The following is a 20,466-nucleotide window of genomic DNA, read 5'->3' as shown; positions in this document are numbered from 1 at the left end:
CACATCATGCAATCCAGGAATATATATATATATATATATATATATATACACATATTTTTTTTTTTAACCACCAAAGTAATCCCGTTACCGAGGGCACACTTTTCACAGCTGGTGCGGGTTCCAGGGACGGGCTTTCCCTGTAAATATTTCACCACCAAATGAAATTACACTCGCACTCCAAGTGGAGTGCCAGTATAATTTTATTTGGTGGTGAAATATATATATATATATATATATAAATATATATATATATATATATATATATATATATACATACATATATACATACACATACATATATATATATATATATATATATATATATATATATATATATATATATATATATATATATATATATATATATATATATATATATTGTCGCCAGTTCCGTGCGGGGTTCCGCAAGGCTCATCCCTAAGTCCGACACTGTTTAATATCTACGTGTCGGACCTTGCTATTGTCAATAAAGCATTTGGGATGAGCCTAACCTCCTATGCTGATGACACCCAATTGGTATTGGCCATTAAGGGCGATGGTGATGAGGTGGCCTCCCGCTTCACAAGGGGGATGGTGGCCATAGGTGACTGGATGGCCACTAATTGTCTGAAGCTTAATTCAGAAAAGACCAAAGTGGTCATCTTCGGTCACCTTTCTCCTGGTTGGTCACCAATCTGGTGGCCTACGTCTTTTGGAACACCTCCTAGCCCAGCTCTTAAAGTCAGGAATCTTGGCGTCACTTTCGATGTGGGCCTTAACTTCATGGCGCATTCAGTCAGGAAAACCTTGATCAGTTCATTGGTGTTGTCCGCCTTGGATTACTGTAACGCCCTCTTCTTACATGGCCAAAATCGAGTGACAAACAAGATGCAGTCAATTCAAAACGCAGCAGCCCGGCTGCTTTCGGGACTCCCCAAATTCGCACCTGTTTCCAACACCATCAGGAAACTTCATTGGCTCCCGATACGCAGCCGAATTAAGTTTAAATCGCTGTGTATTGTCTACAAGGCACTTAACAATCAAGGTCCCCACTTTCTTAAACATAATCTTGTACGTTACACACCAACTCGTGCTTTCCGATCCACTCATCACAATCATCTAGTAGTACCACGTACTAGAACAGTCACCTGGGGCGACAGACGCTTTCTGGTTGCCGCCCCAAAACTCTGGAACTCCCTACCTTCTTATATCAAGACCAGCCCATCCCTGCTAATATTCCGTAAACAACTCAAGACGTGGTTGTTTGACCAATAGTTAGGAAGCTTCCGTTGGTTCTCCTGGATATTGACCTATGCCCTCAGCCAGCGCCGAGACGCCTACGGGTATTCGCCGCGCTTAAAAAATGACAATAAATAAATAGTTAGGATTATTTTCAATAGAAAATCTCAGCATTCTATTGTAATTACTTTGGCGTCGGTTGAGGAATCTGCCTGAAAATGTCCTCAAATTTGCCTCGCGGCGCCCCGGTCCTTCCCTGAAAGTTCGGGGGGGATTTGTCAAGCGGGGTCGAAATAAAAGGGGGGTCCCAAAACGTGTTTTCCCATGTTAATTTCCATAGGGCGGTCGACCTCATTTTAGCCAGAACGGCTGAATGGATTTCCACCAAACTTGGCAAAATTGTAGGGAGTGGTAGCCCGATGTGCCTTTGCTATGTCTCAAGATATGTGCTCCAGTGGATTTTGAGTAATTTAGGTTAAAAAAAATATATATATCTATGGTGGCGCCCCGGTTCGCGCACCGGGGAGCGCTCCGGGCGCGCTACGCGACTTGCGCGCGGAAAGCTTATTGGCTCTCGGGTGTCTGTAAACATTCCAAACAGTCTGGAGCGGCCACCATCTTGTGTCTCGGTAGGATCGAGACACAAGAGGTGGCAAAAACAAAGGGGGCAGAGTACACCCCCCCTGACCTCATAGGTTTGATGTGGGGGCTATAAAAGGGCCCCGCGGGGCAAAACATTTTTTTCATTTTTTTTCGATTTTTGCGGGGGGAGCGCCCGGTACGCGCACCGGGGAGCGGACCGGGGAGCGTACCATGAGGAAAAAAGAATGACAGAGTTTTTTAAAAATGAAGCCTTTTTTTATAAATTGGAGGTAGTTCTAAAAAGAACTGTTTTTTTAATTCTTTTTGTTTTTTCTTTTTTTGGCTTTTCTGAACAGTTTTATATATTTTTTGTATTTTTTTATGGGGAGAAACAAAAAAAAGGGAATTGAAAATGGCTCAACTGGAACACGAAAAAAAACCAGGAAAAATTATGGTTTCCTCGGGCATTTGTGTTGATCCATAGCAACAGTGATTAGTGTAATGCTTTTTTCACCATAGCTAATGGTTTTGTTACAATAAATACAAACAATTTTGTATCGCCCAAACTTTGTTTGTATATTTGGAATCACTTCACTTGCTTCTGGACCCGATGGAGTGGGTTCTTGAGTTGTAGAGGTTCTGGATGATGATTGGGGTAGGTTACTGCAAATTTCCCTCACCTCTGCTGCAGAATAGTTATTAGGGTGTAAACGCTGCATGTGTCGTATCATAGTATGATTCCCAAAGGAATATTTTTTAGCAGGGTTCCCCCTGGACAGCACAGCTTTACAGATGAGACAAGTCACCTTCGCAGCGTTTACTTTTTTAAAACCCCGTGGGATTTTGAAAACTCCCATATGAAGTGCTCTCTTGGTTTGTATGGGGGATTGTCTTCATGCAGGAACTGCCTTGTCCCTTCCTCCTCTTCCTCCTCCTCCTCCTCTTCTTCTTGACCACCAATGTGATCTTCTGGTGGTACTTGTGGTGGTGGTGGTGGTGGGGCAGATGCTCCAGCTGCAGATAGTACAGTAGCCATATCTGTAAGAAAAAAGCAGCTCTTCTTCACTCAAAGAATAAAGTGAGAATGAGGAAAAAAGGTGGGGGCTTTCATCAGTTGGAAAACAAAACTGTTCTGAACCAATGAAAAGTGTTATTTTCAGGTCACATGACCCGACACGCTTACGCTACACGCCCCGGGCGCGCCCGGCGGCGCTTACGTACCGCGTTCGTATGCGCGTGGGTGCTTCCGGGTGCGCTTACGCCGTGTGTATCACGAGGATGCGGCTATGCAAAACGTCACGATGTTTTTGTTCGCGGCATTAGCGCTAACGGGACGCTCCCCGGTACGCGCCCCGAGGCGCGCCGTAGCAATACGCTCACCGGTGAGCGCATCGGTACGCGCCCCGGAAGCGCTCCGGGACAAACAAATAAAAAAAAATAAACATAAAAAAATAGTATTACATAATTATAAAATATAAAATTCATCATAAAAAATATTACATTTCATACCTATAGAGATTAGCTATTAAAAAACCTATGAAATTCACTGAAAAATCTATAGGTTTTACACCAGTTATAGTTAGGAATTAGCATTTAAAAGACCTATGAAATTCACTGAAAAAAACATAGGTTTCACACCAGTTATAGTTAGGAATTAGCATTTTAAAAACCTATTAAATTCACTGAAAAAAACATAGGTTTCACACCAGTTATAGTTAGCTGGAAATTTTACTCGCATAAAACCATTGAAATTCCAACGTTATAGTTAGTTGGACTCACTACTATGTCATGAGTGATGTAATATGTGACGTCATCAGCAGTGCATTGCAGGCGTGCAAGTTATAGTGAGTCCAACTAACTATAACGTTGGAATTTCAATGGTTTTATGCGAGTAAAATTTCCAGCTAACTATAACTGGTGTGAAACCTATGTTTTTTTCAGTGATATATATAATATATATATATATATGTATATATATATATATATATATATATATATATATATATATATATATATATATATATATATATATATATATATATATATATATATATATTCCATAATGTTCGAGCTCTAATACAGCTAAGAACACTGTCCGTTGATGGTTAGAGGGTATTATGCGCCTGATAACATAATCTTCTCCAGATGTTCCCTATATATTTCTATAGAACGGGATAGATAAATCAAAACCCACCGTCATATCAACGTGTGGACATCGAGAGGGAGGGAAGTCAATCTCTATCTCCTCCTACTATTTCCAACCCGACCAACCGGTCACAGTTTAAGATCCAATATGAGCTCCTATTTGAGATATGGAATAATCCACATTAATATTAATGTGAATATACTGACTTTGGATTCTGCTATTTGAGTTATAAAGCTAAAGTCCACATACCTCATGAGCTAAATCTTCTGGTTTAGGCATTCGTGGTCATTCAATAATCCGAATAAAATGCCCTGTAAATAGTATAAAACAGGATGTGTTCTTATATTTGTCGTCTCAGGTGAACCGTAAGCTTTGCTATACAGTTCCTAAAACAATTTTCAGACATACCTTGCGGAATCAATAATCGAATCAAAGCCAATATGTAGTAAGTGAGTGATCCAAGGAATATACCCTGTAAGTAACATCAAGAGGATATATTTTATTGTTTGTTGACACACAACTAGTTTATAGAGCGCAGCGTCAATAAAGATATGTACATTATGACATATAAATTTACCTTTGTTGTTCCTATAATGAGGCAGAAAAGTTATTCAAACACTTAATGTCAGCGTGTCTTCCCTCTTGTAATGAGCTTTTTCAGCATTATTCGGGTAATCGATATCTGTAACAACATATATAATGTAACGCAATGATCTTGCTGTCTTGTCTTATTAGTAGAACAAAATGTTTCAAAACCAGGTTCCTATTGCTCTTATACAATTCGTCTGAAACCACATGAATACCCATATTTGGACCTGAGTGTGGCTACATTTAGCTTCCCCAATTGTTAGGGCTATACTCAGCTGGCCTCCATTTGTATTACATTCGAAACTGGTTTGTGAAACAGCCCAAAACCCCCCAACTACACTTGTTGACAATGTTAATGGCCCGCAGCTTTAAACATAACTGCGGGCCCGCTAACCTGCTAACCCCCATTGGTAAAGTATGGATCCACGTATAGTACCTTCCTACCTATCAATGGTACTGCCACCGGTTGCAGAGATATATCTATTTTCCTCCCATCTACGTATTATAACATTATATCCGATCATGAGCCACGAAAATAATGACCCACACCCTCTAAATTGTGATATCGCTTACCGGGATATTGTAATCTCTGTGTCTCCTACAAGCAACAGCAAACTTGTTGGGAAACCAATTGATTAGATAGACGTTTTTCGGTGCTTTTATATATACCCCCGAGTGGCTACACAGTACTCGCCAAAAACAAGTAAAAATCGTAACATCGAAGATGGACTACGCATGTTTACGTGATCATCATCATTCAGTGCCATAAGCAAAAGTAAAGACGGACCTCGAACAATAACAAAAAAGTCCCGCCATCTTGGGATGGAGCTACATATCCCTTTATTATCTTTGTACGCGGATAGCGGAATATCACAGCGCCCCTCCTCTAAGTTACTGGGCCTATAGTATGTGAGAATCCACAATAACTTTGTAGATTCCCGGTGAAAGAAAAACCAACTGATGCTGATGAACCATAAAGCCCCATTATATTCACACATGTAAAGAATTGATCACTAACCCATATATATTATATAAACAATATGAGGGTCAGATGACCACCAGTCCTTTCACCCATAATATTAAAGTTTCAGCTAATGTTCATAATCAATTATCCATGGGACTATACAATTATTAGGCTAAAACAGACTAGAGACTAATTTAAGTAATCAGTCTTTCCCACTCTTCTCTGCTGTTCAAACCCTGCCTGATGGTGTTCATTCAATATAGATATATATCATTTCTCTCTTGATTTACGTTTATTTTCTAAATTACCTCCTCTCTTATTAATGGTCACTCTCTCTAGAATGAACCAGACAAAATCAGTTTCTCTGTGTCCATGTTCAATATAATGAGACACCAATGGAGCATTAAGTTTCTTCGTTTTGATTGCAGATTTGTGTTCGGCTAGCCTGACTCAACTCGCGACTAGTTTCGCCAATATAGGCCAGCACACAAGGACACTGCAAGAAGTATATAACATTCTTACTCCGGCAATTACTAACAAAATGTGCTCTCATTGTCCTTCCATTATGGGTAATTTCTTTGGTTACCAAGCATTAGTCACACATCTGACAATTGCCACAACGTATATTTCCTATAGCAATCGTATTGTCTAATGTTCTCTGTCAATTTTTAGTATCTTCCCTGTATGTATGGACTAACTGATTCCGCAAGTTCTTATTTTTCTTAAATGCGAACAGGGGTTTTCCAGTCTCACATCCCCTTGATCATTTAAAATATTCCAGTTTTTATTCACCACATTTTTTATTTTATTCCTCAAGTTGTTAAATTGGCTAACAAAAACTACTCTAGAGGTCTCACATTGTTTAGTGGTTTTATTTAGCATGGAATCCCGGTTATAAAACCTGGCTCTCTTAAAAGAATGGGTTATGAGTTTTTTGGGGTAACCACTGTCCTTTAATTTATTTTTCAGTACATTTGAATCTTCATAAAAATCAGTAAGGTGTGAGCAGTTTCTCCTTAAGCGGAGAAACTGATTAAACAGAATATTATCCCTCTGGGACTTAAGGTGGAAACTGGAGTAGTGAAGTAGGGTATTTTTCGCCAAAGGCTTAGTAAATAATTCTACCTCCAGTTTCCCACCCCTAGTTTTTATTGTAATGTCCAGATAATCTACACTTACCTTACTTCGATAGGCAGTGAATTTCAAATGTTCATCTCCTAAATTTATCCACATGAGAAATTCATCTAAAAGCTCACTCGACCCATCCCAAATGAAAAAAACATCATCAATAAAACAATGCCATTCCAGTACATTTTCATAAAATTGTGCTAATTCATTGTAAATGTGTCATTCTTCAAAATCGCCTACATACAAACAGGCTAGACTGGGGGCGCAGGTGGCCTCCATACTGGTCCCCTTCTTTTGACGGTATAAGTGATCCTTGAAAAGGAAAATGTTATTAAAAAGAATAAGATTAGTATATTGAACAATTAATTCTTTATCCGCTCCCTCAGTGATTGAGTCTACTAGAATCCTCTCAACAACTTCCACAGTTGCTTGCTGGGGTATGTTTGTCTGAAGAGACTCAATTTCCAGGGTTACTAAACATTGAGTCTCTTCCACAAACAGCTTATTTTCAATAAAACTGATTATATGAGATGAATTCCTCACATAGGATTTCAATTGACTCACTCGCGGTTTGAGAAAAAAATCTATATACTTACTCAATGGTTCGAGTAAAGAACCCAAGCAGCTCACTATAGGTCTCATCGGGGATCAAAACTGCTCTTATGTACCTTCGGCAATCCATAGAGTGACGGACTCTTGGGATTTTGATTATTTAAAAACCTAAACTCTTCATCACTGATCAAATCATTCTCTTTTGCCTCTGTTATCAAGGCGACAAATTTACTAGTTAAAATAGATAGTTCAGATTCATTAACTTTCTCATAGTGCTCAGGTATATTCAGTAGTTTCAAAAACCTATTGTCATAATCCACAGTATCAAAAATCACCACCCCACCCCTTTATCAGCGGGTTTGATGGTGATTGTGGTGTCCTCCTTCAAGGAACTAATTGCTATTCTTTGGTTCTCAATGAGATTATATTGTTGAGGATGATCTTTTTTTTTATAATATCTCGAATTCCAATGTCTACTGCTTTTTCAAATACATCAATGTTGTTTCCAACCTGTGCAATAGAAGGAGTGAAAGTAGACTTGGGTTTAAGACCCGTTATGTTAGTGGAGTCTCTCAAGGGTCTATTCTCAAAAAATAATTTTAGTCTGATCTTCCTAAAGAAACTTCTAAAGTCCTTTTCTAGTTGAAATGTATTAATCTTACTCGTAGGAACAAAACTAAATCCTCTATCCAGAACCTCCTTTTCATCATTACTCAGAGTTCTACCAGACAGATTGATCACAGGGATTTTGTCTAGCGCCAGTATTTCTTGTTCGTCATCCGCATATATTCTTGAGGAGGCTGGATCCGTGTTTGTTGGGGTCGTGTCTGGTTCCCATCGAACCGCCCCCTCCTGTTCATTTATTGCTCTGAAAAAAAAAACTGTAGTCCTCTCTTTGTTCTCTGCCATTATATTCCTCTCTTGCCCCTTGGTCTTCCTTGTTGCGGGATCCCGAGGTATCAGAGAAAGTAACTCCCTTCTTCCCACCCCTGATATATCTAAATCTACTAGGGGCATTTCTATCCCATCCTTGATAATTTTTTTGATCCTAATAATGTTCCCTTAGAAAGGGATAGACCAGCTCAAAATTAAATCTATTGATGTCCTTTTTTAATGTATTAGCTTTGTTATTTATTAAATAATCCCTATATCCATCAATATCTCAATTAATCTCTTCTAATTTTGATTTCGCCTCTTCTACAGCTGTTTGCCCCCTTAGTTCGGTTTCCAACTTTTCAATTGCTTCTCTTTCTAAAATGATCATTTCTTGTGCAGTCTCAATTGTTAGCAACATGCAGTCGCGGCTGCAACGGTTGGAAATCTGAGACCAAGTTTCCTGAAATTTCTTGTGTTCAACGAACACCCAAGGCTCGTTGCGAATTTGTAATCCAATTGGGATCACCCCGGATTTAACGTATTCTATCAAAAAGTCTGCATGGGCCATCAGCCAATGTTCCATAGATGTGGCTCGAAGCGGCTTCCGAGGTAAACAAGAACTGGCAAAGACAATAGGTCTTGCCTATGAAAGAGCTATTGGCTTTGCCAATAGGATTTAGCCATGTTGTACACCAGCGAGCCTGCTGTTCAGCATGGCTAAATGTTAGTGGGGTAAATGAGAGTGGAATGCTGTAAAGTAAAGTTGAGTAGAGTAGAGTGTTATGGAGTGGCATAGAGAGTCATGGGATGTCATAGAGTGGCATAGAGTGGTGCAGAGTAGAGTGGAGTGGCATGGAGTGGCATAGAGTGGAGTGTTGTTGGATGTAGCAGTGGGATGGAGTAGAGTGGAATAGTGTGTCACTCAATATAGTGAAATATAGTGGTATGTAGTGGTGCAGAGGAAGCTGCACAGAGCGTCGTAGAGTGAAATAGTGTCATGGAGTAGAGTAGAGTGGAGTAGAGTTTAATAGATATAGAGCATCATGGAGTGTAGTATCTTGGAATGTAGTGTCAAAGATTAGACTATAGTGAAGTGGCAAAAAGTACAGTGGTGCAGAGTAGATTAGCAAAGAATGCATTGGCTTTGAGTAAAGTGGTGTAGGGTCCATTGGCGTAGAGTGCAGTGACATAGATTAGAGTGGTGTACAGTAGATTGCAGTGGCGTAGAGAGCAGTGGTGAAGAGTATTGTGGCATAGAGTAGATTGTTTCAGAGTAGAGTGAAGTGGTATGCAGGGTAGAGTGCAGAAGTGTAGCGTGATGTAGAGTGCAGTGACACAGATTAGAGTGGTGTAGAGTGCAGTTGCATGGAGTGTAATGGTGCAGAATAGATTAGAGTAGCATGAAGTGGAGTGATGCAGAGTAGCGTGGAGTGGCAGAAAGTGCAGTACAGTGATGTAGAGTTGAATGGTGCAAAGTAGAGTGCAGTGGTCTAGAGCAGAGTGATTTAGAGTACAGTAGCACTGAGTTCAGTGGCAGAGAGTGCAGTCTTACAGAGTATAGTGTCATGGAGTGCAGTAATGTAGAGAGCAGTGGAAGAAAGTCAATTGAGGTAGAGAAGAGGGATGAAGAGTACAGTGGTACAGTGCCAAAGAGTCCAGTGGTGCATAGTAGAGTGTAGTAGAGTGGTACAGAGTAGTGTAGCAAAGCATAGAGTACAGTGTTAAAGTGCAGTGGTGCACAGTTGATTAGAGCGACATTGAGTGGATTGGTGTGAAGTGCAGTGATGTAGAGTGTAGTGGCATAGAGTGTAATGGCGTAAAGTGCATTGTCATAGAGTGCATTGACATAAAGTGCTTTGGTGTAAAGTGGCGTAGCGTAGGGTGGCAGAGAGTGCAGAGTTGCAGTGTGGAGTGACAGAAAGTGCACTGGTGTAGAGCAGTGGTTCTTAACCTGTGGTCCAGGGCCCCCTGGAGCTCTGCGAAGCCTACTCGGGGTCCGCATCTGCTTAGAAAATGAAATAATATTAACTGAGTAATAAAGACTATATAAATAAAGAAGCAAAATGTAAAAACTGGAGGCTCAAAATTAAGTTAGTATCCTTACATTGATTTGTGGGAGCAGTGCAGGTGCATCAAAAAAGATATAAAATGGATGATGAATGGCCTTAATTGAATTCACAAAAAACACCAACCTATAATTAAAATTAAAAATGTGATTATTTTATTTTATTTGTTTGTCAATTAAATAAATATTTCATAATTTGAGTCTTTGCTTGATGAACGTTTGTTTCTGTATGTTTTTGTGTATTGATTTGCAGTTCAAATGATCGAAAATGCATAGACTGATGTCCCCGGCTGCCAGTAATAATTTGGTGGAGATTACCGGATTCCAATAATGATGCAGAGGAAGTCCCTAGTTTCCAGAAGTGATTAGGTAAGTGTCCAGAGAAGTTAAATTGTTAAGAACCACTTGTGTAGAGTGCGTAAAGTGCATTGGTGTAGAGTGCAGTCGCATAGAGTGGTGCAGGGGAAAGTGATGTAGAGTAAAATGGTGCAGAGTAGAGTGATGTAGAGTGCAGTTGCATTGAGTAGAGTCTTGCAGAGTATGTGGGGAGTTTGACTGGGGAGGAACACCTGTCAAACAATAATGCAAGTGTCCTAAGGCGTGCTCAGGGAGGACAGAAACCGCCCGCGGAGCACATGGGCAAAAGCTGGCTTGATCTCGATTTTCAGAATGAATACATCCCCTGAAAGCGGGCCTCACGATCCTTCTGTCTTTTTGGGTTTCAAGCAGGCGGTGTCAGAAATGTTACCACAGGGATAACTGGCTTGTGGCGGGCAAGCGTTGATAGCGAGGCCGCTTTTTGATCCTTTAATGTCGGCTCTTACTGTCATTATGAAGCAGAATTCACCAAGCGTTGGATTGTTCACCCACTAATAAGGAACGTGAGCTGGATTTAGACTATTGTGAGACAGGTTAGTTCTATCCTACTGTAAATGTACAGGAATTTACATAGCGCAAATCACCAACTGGTCTCTAAGCGCTTGCTTAGGGAACCCGTCCTGGTATTCCCCTGTGAGTTAACCCCGGCAGGGTATCCGCAAGGTGAAAGCCAGGCATCTCGCCGCGAGGGGCCGTTGTGGAGATTAAGCAAGCTATTGCCCAGAGTCGCAGAGTGTGAACCTGTGAATTGAGTAGGCACCGGAGCGAGAATTGTCGAGTCCATGGACATTTTATGACTCAAGAACCGGCCGAGCCAGGAATTGAACCCTGGTCCACGGCTGACCTCTGCTTCCAGGTCTGCCTCCTCTAACCAGTGAGCCACACTTCTCCAAGCTGATGATGTGTTGTTGCAATAGTAATCATGCTCAGTACGAGCATGGTCAGACATTTGGTGTATGTGCTTGGCTGAGGAGCCAATGGGGTGTAGCTACCATCTGTGGGATTATGACTGAACGCCTCTAAGTCAGACTCCCGCCTAAACTATAACAATATCACAGTGCCATGGGGCCTTGGTTAGCCTGGGATAGTCGACCTATTGGGGCCGGTGTGTAGAGCTGCTCGTTTGGGGACCGGAACGCAGATGGAAGGGGCCGCCTCCATCGCCCTTAGTGCACCACATGTTTGTGGGGCACGTGGTGCTAAATAATTTGTAGGCGACTTATTCTGGGTGAGGGTTTTGTAAGTAGCAGAACCGCTACCTCGCTGTGATCTATTGAAAGTCATCATCTGAGCCAAGCTTTTTTTTTTTTTATTTAAAAAAAATACACAGTGTAGAGTATAGAAGTGTAGAGTGCAGTGGTGCAGAGTAGATTAGCATTGGTTGCAGTGGTGAAGAGCGTATTGGTTTTGAGTAAAGTGGCATAGAGTAGAGTGGTTTAGAGTGCAGTGGCATAGAGTGGAGTGGTGTAGAGTGGAAGGCACAGAATGCAGTGGCATAGAGTGGAATGGCGCAGAGTGGAATAGAGTGGAGTAGAGTAGATTGTTTCAGGGGGAGTGAAGTGGCATAGAGTGCAGTGGAATACAGTAGAGTTTTATAGACTGCAGTGCCATAGAGTGCAGAGTGGATTAGAGTGACTTCGAGTGGATTGGTGTAGAGTGCAGTGGAGAAGAGTCCAGCTGTTCATCATAGAGTAGTGTGGGGTGGAGTGCGTTGGCACAGAGTAGAGAGACATTGGGTGGAGTGGTGCAGCTTAGAGTGCACGGATGCAGGGCGGAGTAGAGTGGCATTGTGTGGACTGGTGCAGAGTAGAGTAGAGTAGATTAGAGTAGAGTAGAGTAGAGTGGGATAAAGTGGAGTATGCATGGTGTGGTAGCGCACTGCCAATACAGACAAGATATCCTCAATTGAAAAGACCATTACATTTGCACAGACATACAGTTGTACTGATATATGTATACAGCGAACAAATGAAAATGTTTGAAAATGTCATCTAGAGTAATGATTTGTTTTGGTTGTATACATTTTTTTTTCCACCACACTCCAGAATTACCCAAAAATGTGCTTCATTTGTTCTTTCCATATTCTGAAATAGCTCCACAGTTCATTTACAGACATATACATTTTGTTTTGTGCTAGAAATAAAAATAATATCGTACAGCACACCCTGAGCAGCCAGCTAGAAGAAATTACATCCTACAGCCTTTCTGCCTCACATGGGTACTCAGCAGGAATATCACATAAATACTCTCTCTTTGAAGTCAGAGAAATAAATGTAAATACCAAGCTCCCTGAAAGGCAGAGCCTGACATCTGACCTCGGTCTTTGAATGCACAGCAAATGTGACAAGATAAGTACAAGATTTAATGGCCTGTGTACAGAAATATAGGGCCTCATTTACGAGGCCCCTTGCAGCATTTTTACGCCACTGGAGCATCACTTTTTTGGCACTCCGGTGGCACAAGGTGCTGCAGCATATTTACAAAGCCACGCAAAGCTACTTTACGTGGCTTTTCATGGCCTTGTAAATATGTGCATCATTCACGCAGAACACTGCATGAAAGGGGAATTCCATGGGTGTTGCTGTGGGTGCTACCATGCCACACCCATGGAATTTTAAGCATTCCCACATGTATGAGGAATTGTGTACCTGGGAATGTGTCAGATTCTACCACTCCAGGGGTGGCATTAGGGAAGCAGAATGAGGAGAAATGTTTTCATGTCTCCTTGTTTTTTTCCTCTTTGTATATGTGCTGCATTGTGCAGCACACATAAAAAGATGAAATCGCCTCAATTGGTTGATTTTGTGCAGAAAGGTGTCCCTTCCTGCACACAAAATCAATCAGCTCCGCAACGCAGGCACCCTTGCACCATGGCGCAAGGGTGCCTGCCTTGGCCCATGGCAGCTCATTGTGCGCCACTGGTAAGAGAAAAGGACAGTAATGCGCCATATCTCATAGATACGTGCTACCCAAACAAATGATGGACAGAATGCTGAATAAATTATACATTTACCCCCAGTCAAGAGATCTGGGTTAAATCCACCATTTCTTGCTCACCATGCCACCCCAGTTTAGACCCACCCATATGCAAATCAGTCTTGACCCTGCGCCTGGGAACAGTCCAGCCCGAACTGCCAACCTAGGTCATTTGTTTGCGTAGCACTTTTCACCCTAAGTGGGATGTTATGCCCAGATGTGAATATATGACGATACTTCGCAAACTAAAACAACGCATACTTTTACAACATCCTTTTTAGTTCGCAAGTACCGTTAAAACGCAATTTTCTATAACGAATACCATTAGTTCGCATTTGCTTTAAAATGCATATGAAATGTCTTTACAATGGATCCTAATCCTAATTCCCCACATAGATTTACAACGCATTTTTTATAAAAAAAATAACCCCCAACACTACGCTAATTTCTACATCTATATACACTAGCCTACATAACACACACTCCACAACACTGCCCTAAAACACTACACAACACTACACTACCCTAAAACACTACCCCAGGCACAACCCTGCCCAAACTGTAATGACATGGTGAGCAAAGAAAACGATGAATTTAGGCCCAGATCTCTGTACTGGGGTGAATGTATGACATTGTTCTGCATTCTGTCCATCAATTGTTCTTTTTGCGTATCTCATAGATACAGCACATTGTTGTCTTTTTCTTTTTATGCAGGGCAGCGCAGCAAGATTCCTTGCAGCGCTGCCCTGCCCCAAAACTTCGTAAATGAGGCCCTCAGTACAGGTGGAAGTATATAGTAAATAGGAATTGGGTAAGGGAAGGGATGAATTCAAGCTGGACAGCCAAAAACAAAAACAAATAAAGCCATCCATTCTAAAGCAAACAAATGTGACTTACAAGCCACCAAGCCAATAGAAAGCAGTGGGTGGAATGAATTCCCAGAGAAACTTTCCGAATGTCGCCAAGATGTCGTTAGCAAACCAGATATTTGCACTGTTGGTAGGTTTCGACCTAAAAACAAAAACATGCAGGGAGCCCACTCTATCCTGCCGCATGAAGTCACATGGTACAGTGTGTTCATAACATGCATGCTGTCGCAGTTCTTCAGCCCTTGGTCCAATTAGCAGTGCTTGTTTTATTTTCACCGATGGAGACTGGAGTCTGTGCCCTGCAGGGAGCGTGAAGACCATCAGCAGGTGCATTCGCCTACTGAGCTACAATCAGCGCATTATGCACAAACATTGATGGTGCATTCGCCTACTGAGCTCCAGTCAGAGCATTATGCGCAAACATTGATGGTGCATTCGCCTACTGAGCTGCAATCAGAGCATTATGCGCAAACATTGACAAGCCCATGGGTTTCATTTTATAATCGATAATAGATTTTAAAATAGTGGATGGATGGCTTGAGAGAAGGACGCGAGTGCATGTGATCGCACGTGTTTGTTTGTTGTATAACAAGTGTATGCAATAGGTCGTTTTTACAATGATGAGGCATTTTCAGTTATTGAAGCCAAATGCTTTCTTTTCATATGTTTCCATTTCACACACTGGCTAGCGGCGCAGTGCCAGAAGCCAGGCTGATGCTATATTTTTTGAAGGAAGACTTACTACATTCTTCACTTTTTGTGGCAGTTCTCTGACATAATATTTAACGTGGGCTGAAAATGTAAATAGGGAATAGAAAGGTAAAGATGACCTGGCCGACAGTAAGCATTCACAAGATCTTGTGAAATAGTAATATCTAAAGAGGCTTTGAATGTAAACAAGCAGAAATATTAAGCCGAGAGGTAACGCGCCCGTCCCTGGACAAATGAGTTAATCTCCCTTGAAGAAATCAAAAGGCCCCCGTTGGGCAGGTCAGGCACAGAAAGGGAGGAAAGCCACCAATAAAACCAAGGCAACTAAGACTGACACTAGAGTAATCCAATCCAATGTTGGTTAAGGATTGGCTCTGTGGAGTACTGCATTCAATGCAGCCTGTATGGACAGGTAGCTACCTGTCCATCGCAGGCTGCACTGTATGCACCGTGTATGCTTGCTATGGTGGTGTCCATAGCAAGACTGCAAAAAAGAGGGAAAGAGCAAACATTACGAATCACAGCTTCATGGTCGCTTTACAATCAATCAAAGCCAATGCTACCTTTTCTCTGTTCCAATATGGATATTTTGCTGTGATGTTCATTGCAACTAAGAGGAATGTATATACCTGAAGCTGGCCACCTGGTGCCACCTTGTGCCAGCCTCTTTTGGCAGCCCCTCGATGCCTTGTCTACATATGAAATAATAAACCGTCAACAAAGTTTTCGCCAACACTTACTGGTGTGGTATTGTCTTTTTTCTGACGGTCTTCAGTCTATAGGTATATGCATTTCAACCAGGGCAGTGTGTGTATGGTGGGCGCTGGGATATCGGCATCATGCACACCTACTTTGTGTGAAGCACCACCTGTACTGTTCCACAATTATATAATTGAATGTTTTTTAGCTTAACGTGTTATTGCACGCATGTGGCTGAACAATTATGGCATTGAGGTACGTAGTTGTTTATGTGTGTTGCACATGAGTGCAATAAAAAAGAACGTGAAAAGAAGTCATCCCCCTTTGTTTGCAAATTTCGGGCATATTGGTTTTGCCAATGCTTGCCGCTCATTGATTCCTCTTTTAGGGCCAGTCTTGGACATTGGTCTTCCTTTGCAAGGAGTGTCCTATGGTTGGAGTTTGAGTTAGGCTTGGGTGAATTCGGGCCTAATTCCATTTGTTTTGTGTTCGCGCATAGTTAAAATGGTGGTTGAGAACAAACAACCTTTACTTGTTGAGATGTAAGGGGTATCTGTCTAGCCCAGTCCAGCTTTTTCTCTTCCTGTGCTTTTAGGTACATTAATTAAGTTGCCGACATGTTTTTTAGACTTCTGCATACTCGTCGAGGACAAGAAGCAATACCAGCTCAGCCAATTCTTTTTCACTCCCCCACCCCCACCCTCACCACACCCCAAACCTCCAAGCCTTGCTGTTGAGGCCTTCTCTTTTTGGCAGGAAAGGAACAGGGATGATTTTTTCTAATTATTCGTCGTTGTACTGAAGGGATTCTTAGTTTTTGATTGTGCCGTATTATTCCTTTTATAGACCATAGCTCTCTGGGACTTGTAGACCCCTCTGCCCCATTTCAACCAACTTGAAGCCCAGAACTAGAAACCTGGCCTCGCCCTCGCATGGATGCTGCAGCGAGACTGAATAAAATGGTAAAAACAATATTGGAGTGCGGTGCATCTAATGATCTCTCCTTTTGCATTTATGACCCTACTTTGTTTACGTTGCTCCAGAGAGGTGAACTGGGGAAAGCAGGTGTCGGTGGAAGTTTAATCTGAAGAGAGCCCGTCACGTGAGAGCATCCCTGGCCTGCACCCGTCCAAAGGGCCTGTTTCTTCAGATTCCAGACAGTGAGTCAGAGGCACATGAGCGCGGGATCGCTGGGGGTACAGAGAGGCGGCAGCGTCCCGGCCTAATTCCATCACATGACGGGCCCCGCAGCAGTGGCGCTCCTTGGGCGGGAGGGGGCAGGCTGCTAATCAGCCTCAGCTGCCGCCCCTCGCGGGGCTTTAAAGGGGGCGTGGGAGGCGGGAGTTCATTTTCCTCTCAGTCTCAACATGAAGCCGGCGGTGGTGCTGCTCGGGGTCCTGCAGCTGGTGCTTGGCGTGGGAGCTGTCACGAGTGAGTGGTTTCACGCTGGTCACAGACGTTTGCGCGGTATTTGCTGCTGTGGCTGAGAGAGGAGCGTAAAATCAGCGGTGCAAGTTGGCCCGCGCTTATCTTTTAGTTAGCATTGCGTGTTAGAGCCAGGTGGGCTACGGGGGGTGGGGGGGGTGCTCTACTAAGTGTCAGGTGCGGCAGGCGAGTTCTAGAAGTTCTCTCCCACAGTGTCTGGCGCGCCAGGTAGGCGCTGTGGGGTGTCTTGCGCGCCAGGTAGGCGCTGTGAGGTCCCTGCAATCTCTGGGTCTCGTGGTACTCTACACAGGCGGGGTAGTCAACAACCCGTTGTAGTGTGCGGTTCTTAGGACCCCCTGCAATCATATCTGCAGTTTAAAAATGTTACTGCCTGAAATGCGCTTTTGTTTTTTCTGAGCTCCCTTCTATAATGCAGGATTAAATACGTTAAACTTACATTTCTTTATTTTCTTTTGACCATCTCTGACTACTTGGACATGTATTCCCTGAAATCTGACGGACAGCTGGTGGAAACGCAGGTGTGCCTTCGCAAATCGTAGACGCCTGTGCACCTGAATTAATGTAGTTGATTGTAAGCATCAGTCCTACAGGGCCGTGCGCCCCCTGCCGGTGAGGGGAGATTAGCGGGGACTCGCAGCTCCTACGACGGGCTCTCCCGCACCTGTCCTCGTCGGTATGATGTGGGGTTTTAGTTGAATGGGTGCGCGGCCTCTGCTGCTTCAGAGGTGGGCAGACCACGCCTTCTTGGAGTCCTGGTCCTGGAAACGAAAAGAGCAGCCCAGCCCTCGGATGACCCGCCATAGTCATTAGATGCGAGGAGAGAGAGAGAGAGAGACCCTCTTCTACTTAAATTCGCGTTTTGTGGGAGGATAACTATAAGCGAAGCAACTCATCTGACGCTGTAAGTTTGTAGTGAGGTATAGTGATGTCCCTGGTGGCATGGGTTTGTCTGGTAACTGCCCCTACTGTGGAAGTTTGGGTGTTAGCCCAGGTCACCGTATCTACATTTCTGTCACCAAAAGAACCGTCTTTCCAGAGCTTAGCTTGTGAGAGGTTCGAAGTTTATAACAAAAACACCTGATAAACCATGTATGTGGTCATTGACTAAAGAACTCTTCTAAACTTGCTTTAGAGCATAGCAGCGATCTGACAATTTACTTGTTTAAATTGCGGTTTAGTACACCCTTGTTTCGGGGAATCCTTACACCCCAATAAAGTATTTAACAAACTTAGTGGCCCAATCGGTCTGAAGGTGCAGAGTTCTTTCAGGTTACACGATGGTAATACTAACCAACATTTTGAAACCTCTAGAAAGGTGGCGAAGCCGTGAAATGGGAATTGTATTTCTATCCAATTTCTTTGGAGTAGAGGCAGTTGTACACTTGAAGACAAAAATGACATGTATTCTGCCTTTAAAACCGGGCGTCTGTAGTCTAAATCTAGAAGCTGGCATGTATGATTGATGCAGACGATGGCACATTAAATTGAGCTCGCCAATCGAAGGAACGTTCGAGAATGTCTGACCATTGCCAGTTTTATAAAGCGTGTGCCTAGCCCAATTAGGGTAGGAATGTATTCATAAAGAATTTGGTGTTAATGCAGAACCCTCGGATTTGTTTTTGTGGTCTAGAGGCATACATCATGTTAGTGCAGTGCGTACTACCTAAAAGCATAAACGTTGTTAGTGAACAGTGAGCAGTGAAAAAGCATTCTTTTGCAAAGTTTGATAAATTAACAAAGGTAGTTACTTAGGTCCAGATGTATCCAAGGGTTTTACCCATTCTGTGTCTATGGGAAAATGTGTTCATACAGAACCTAGAGGGCCCACACTGCAGCTGGCATGAGATGGAGGGAGACAAAGGCATACAGGCGCGCAACACCCATTGAACTCACCGGGCTTCAGCCTCCCCCGTCGTGTGTGGCAGCCCGGGATGAGACAGATCCCGGGCACACACAGAGCCGCACCCGAACGTTTCACAGGTCTTTAAAAGACCATTTGAATGTTAATTAGGTCTTGAAGGTTGTTTCACCCCTTCTAAGAGCCCCTGCAGCTCCACTCTGCCTACTGATTAAAGGTTCAGCCCCCCCCGAAATTTTTTCTTAGCCCCTCCCGAAATTTGGCTCTAGTTGCGCCTCTGAAGGCATACGACTTTAAACGGAATATGCGCAGTCCAGAGGCTGGTCGTTAAGGGCAGTTAAGGGCAGTCGGTAGCCTCGACCTTGGCACGTTCGCTGGGCCTCTCTTGGAGCGCCCCCTGGAAACACTCTTGGGAGACTGAGAGCGTATGGCACTCTGTGCTGGCGTACCGCTTGGCTAGGGCCCATTGCGAGCTACTGGGATTGCGGCAAAGCCCCCGCATACAGAGCACACAGACACGTGCACATATATGCAGGGCTTCAGGTGACATAAATAAACTGGAGGGGGGGGTCTCTGAGGAGGGTTGTTTATATTATCAGGGGTGGCACAACTTAACTTTGTGCTTACCAAAATGTTTCCCGGCTGGTATTTTGCTTCCTCTTTTCATTACTGCATCCAGATACAATACATCGGACACACGCAGGACTATTGGCTTGGTCAATGGTTGTTAGCTGCATAACAACGACTGTTGTAAATCATATTGAAAATGCTTCAGTACTAAAACTGTGAAATACCTAACGCTCAATTAAGGATATTGAATCAAACTCGAAAATATTTAATTCCATTGATGGTGGGCTTGAGAAATGTCTAGAAGCTGCTCATATTGGACGGGACCCCAGGAGTCCATGCAGCGGCTCTAACGCCGCAGACCTGTTGCATTTAGAGCCGAACCTCTGCCCTTCACCCCTCCTGCACTGCCGATTCGGATCACGGTCGGGTGATCTACTTTCCGATAGGAACTGCACTCGGCACCTGCCAATGCGGAACACCGTCGGGACCCGGCCCACTTAAATCCTTGTATAAATGGAAAATATACAGGGTTTTGACTAAATACCAGAAGAGTTGGGGGGCCCTTGATGGAGCATTTTGACTTGGATGGCCTCCTTCCTTTAAGTCGATGAGGCTTTTTGCACCAGTCGTAACTTGCAGCTCGTTGTGCCAACCTGTATCGTAGGACCTCGTTTCATATTTCCAATGAGCTACATTTGTCGTTTCTGATTATTGTAAACCATATCACCCATAACGTGTTTATTAAAAAAAATCTGCTAAGCTTATGTTCTGCTCATCCACTTGGAAAGGGCTTAGGAATGTTGCTTTGAAGAATCATTGGATCAGGTCAGTGAATGTTAA

General features: G+C 43.0%; 1 protein-coding gene across 1 annotated transcript in view; it reads left to right on the top strand.

Annotated features, from left to right (window-relative positions):
- Nucleotides 1–16,925: 16,925 nt before the first annotated feature.
- LOC147688860 (protein QNR-71-like) overlaps nucleotides 16,926–20,466 on the top strand; it is a 40,112-nt gene continuing 36,571 nt past the window's right edge. Inside the window, exon 1 of the mRNA XM_086941763.1 lies at nucleotides 16,926–17,183. Coding sequence (XP_086797889.1) covers nucleotides 17,120–17,183 — 64 coding nt within the window. The 5' untranslated portion in view covers nucleotides 16,926–17,119. The remainder of the gene's footprint in view (nucleotides 17,184–20,466) is intronic.

This window comes from Lissotriton vulgaris, chromosome 10, assembly GCF_964263255.1.
Source record: "Lissotriton vulgaris chromosome 10, aLisVul1.2, whole genome shotgun sequence".
In the NCBI taxonomy this organism is placed as follows: domain Eukaryota; kingdom Metazoa; phylum Chordata; class Amphibia; order Caudata; family Salamandridae; genus Lissotriton; species Lissotriton vulgaris.
This window is presented reverse-complemented; position numbering and strand designations above follow the sequence as displayed.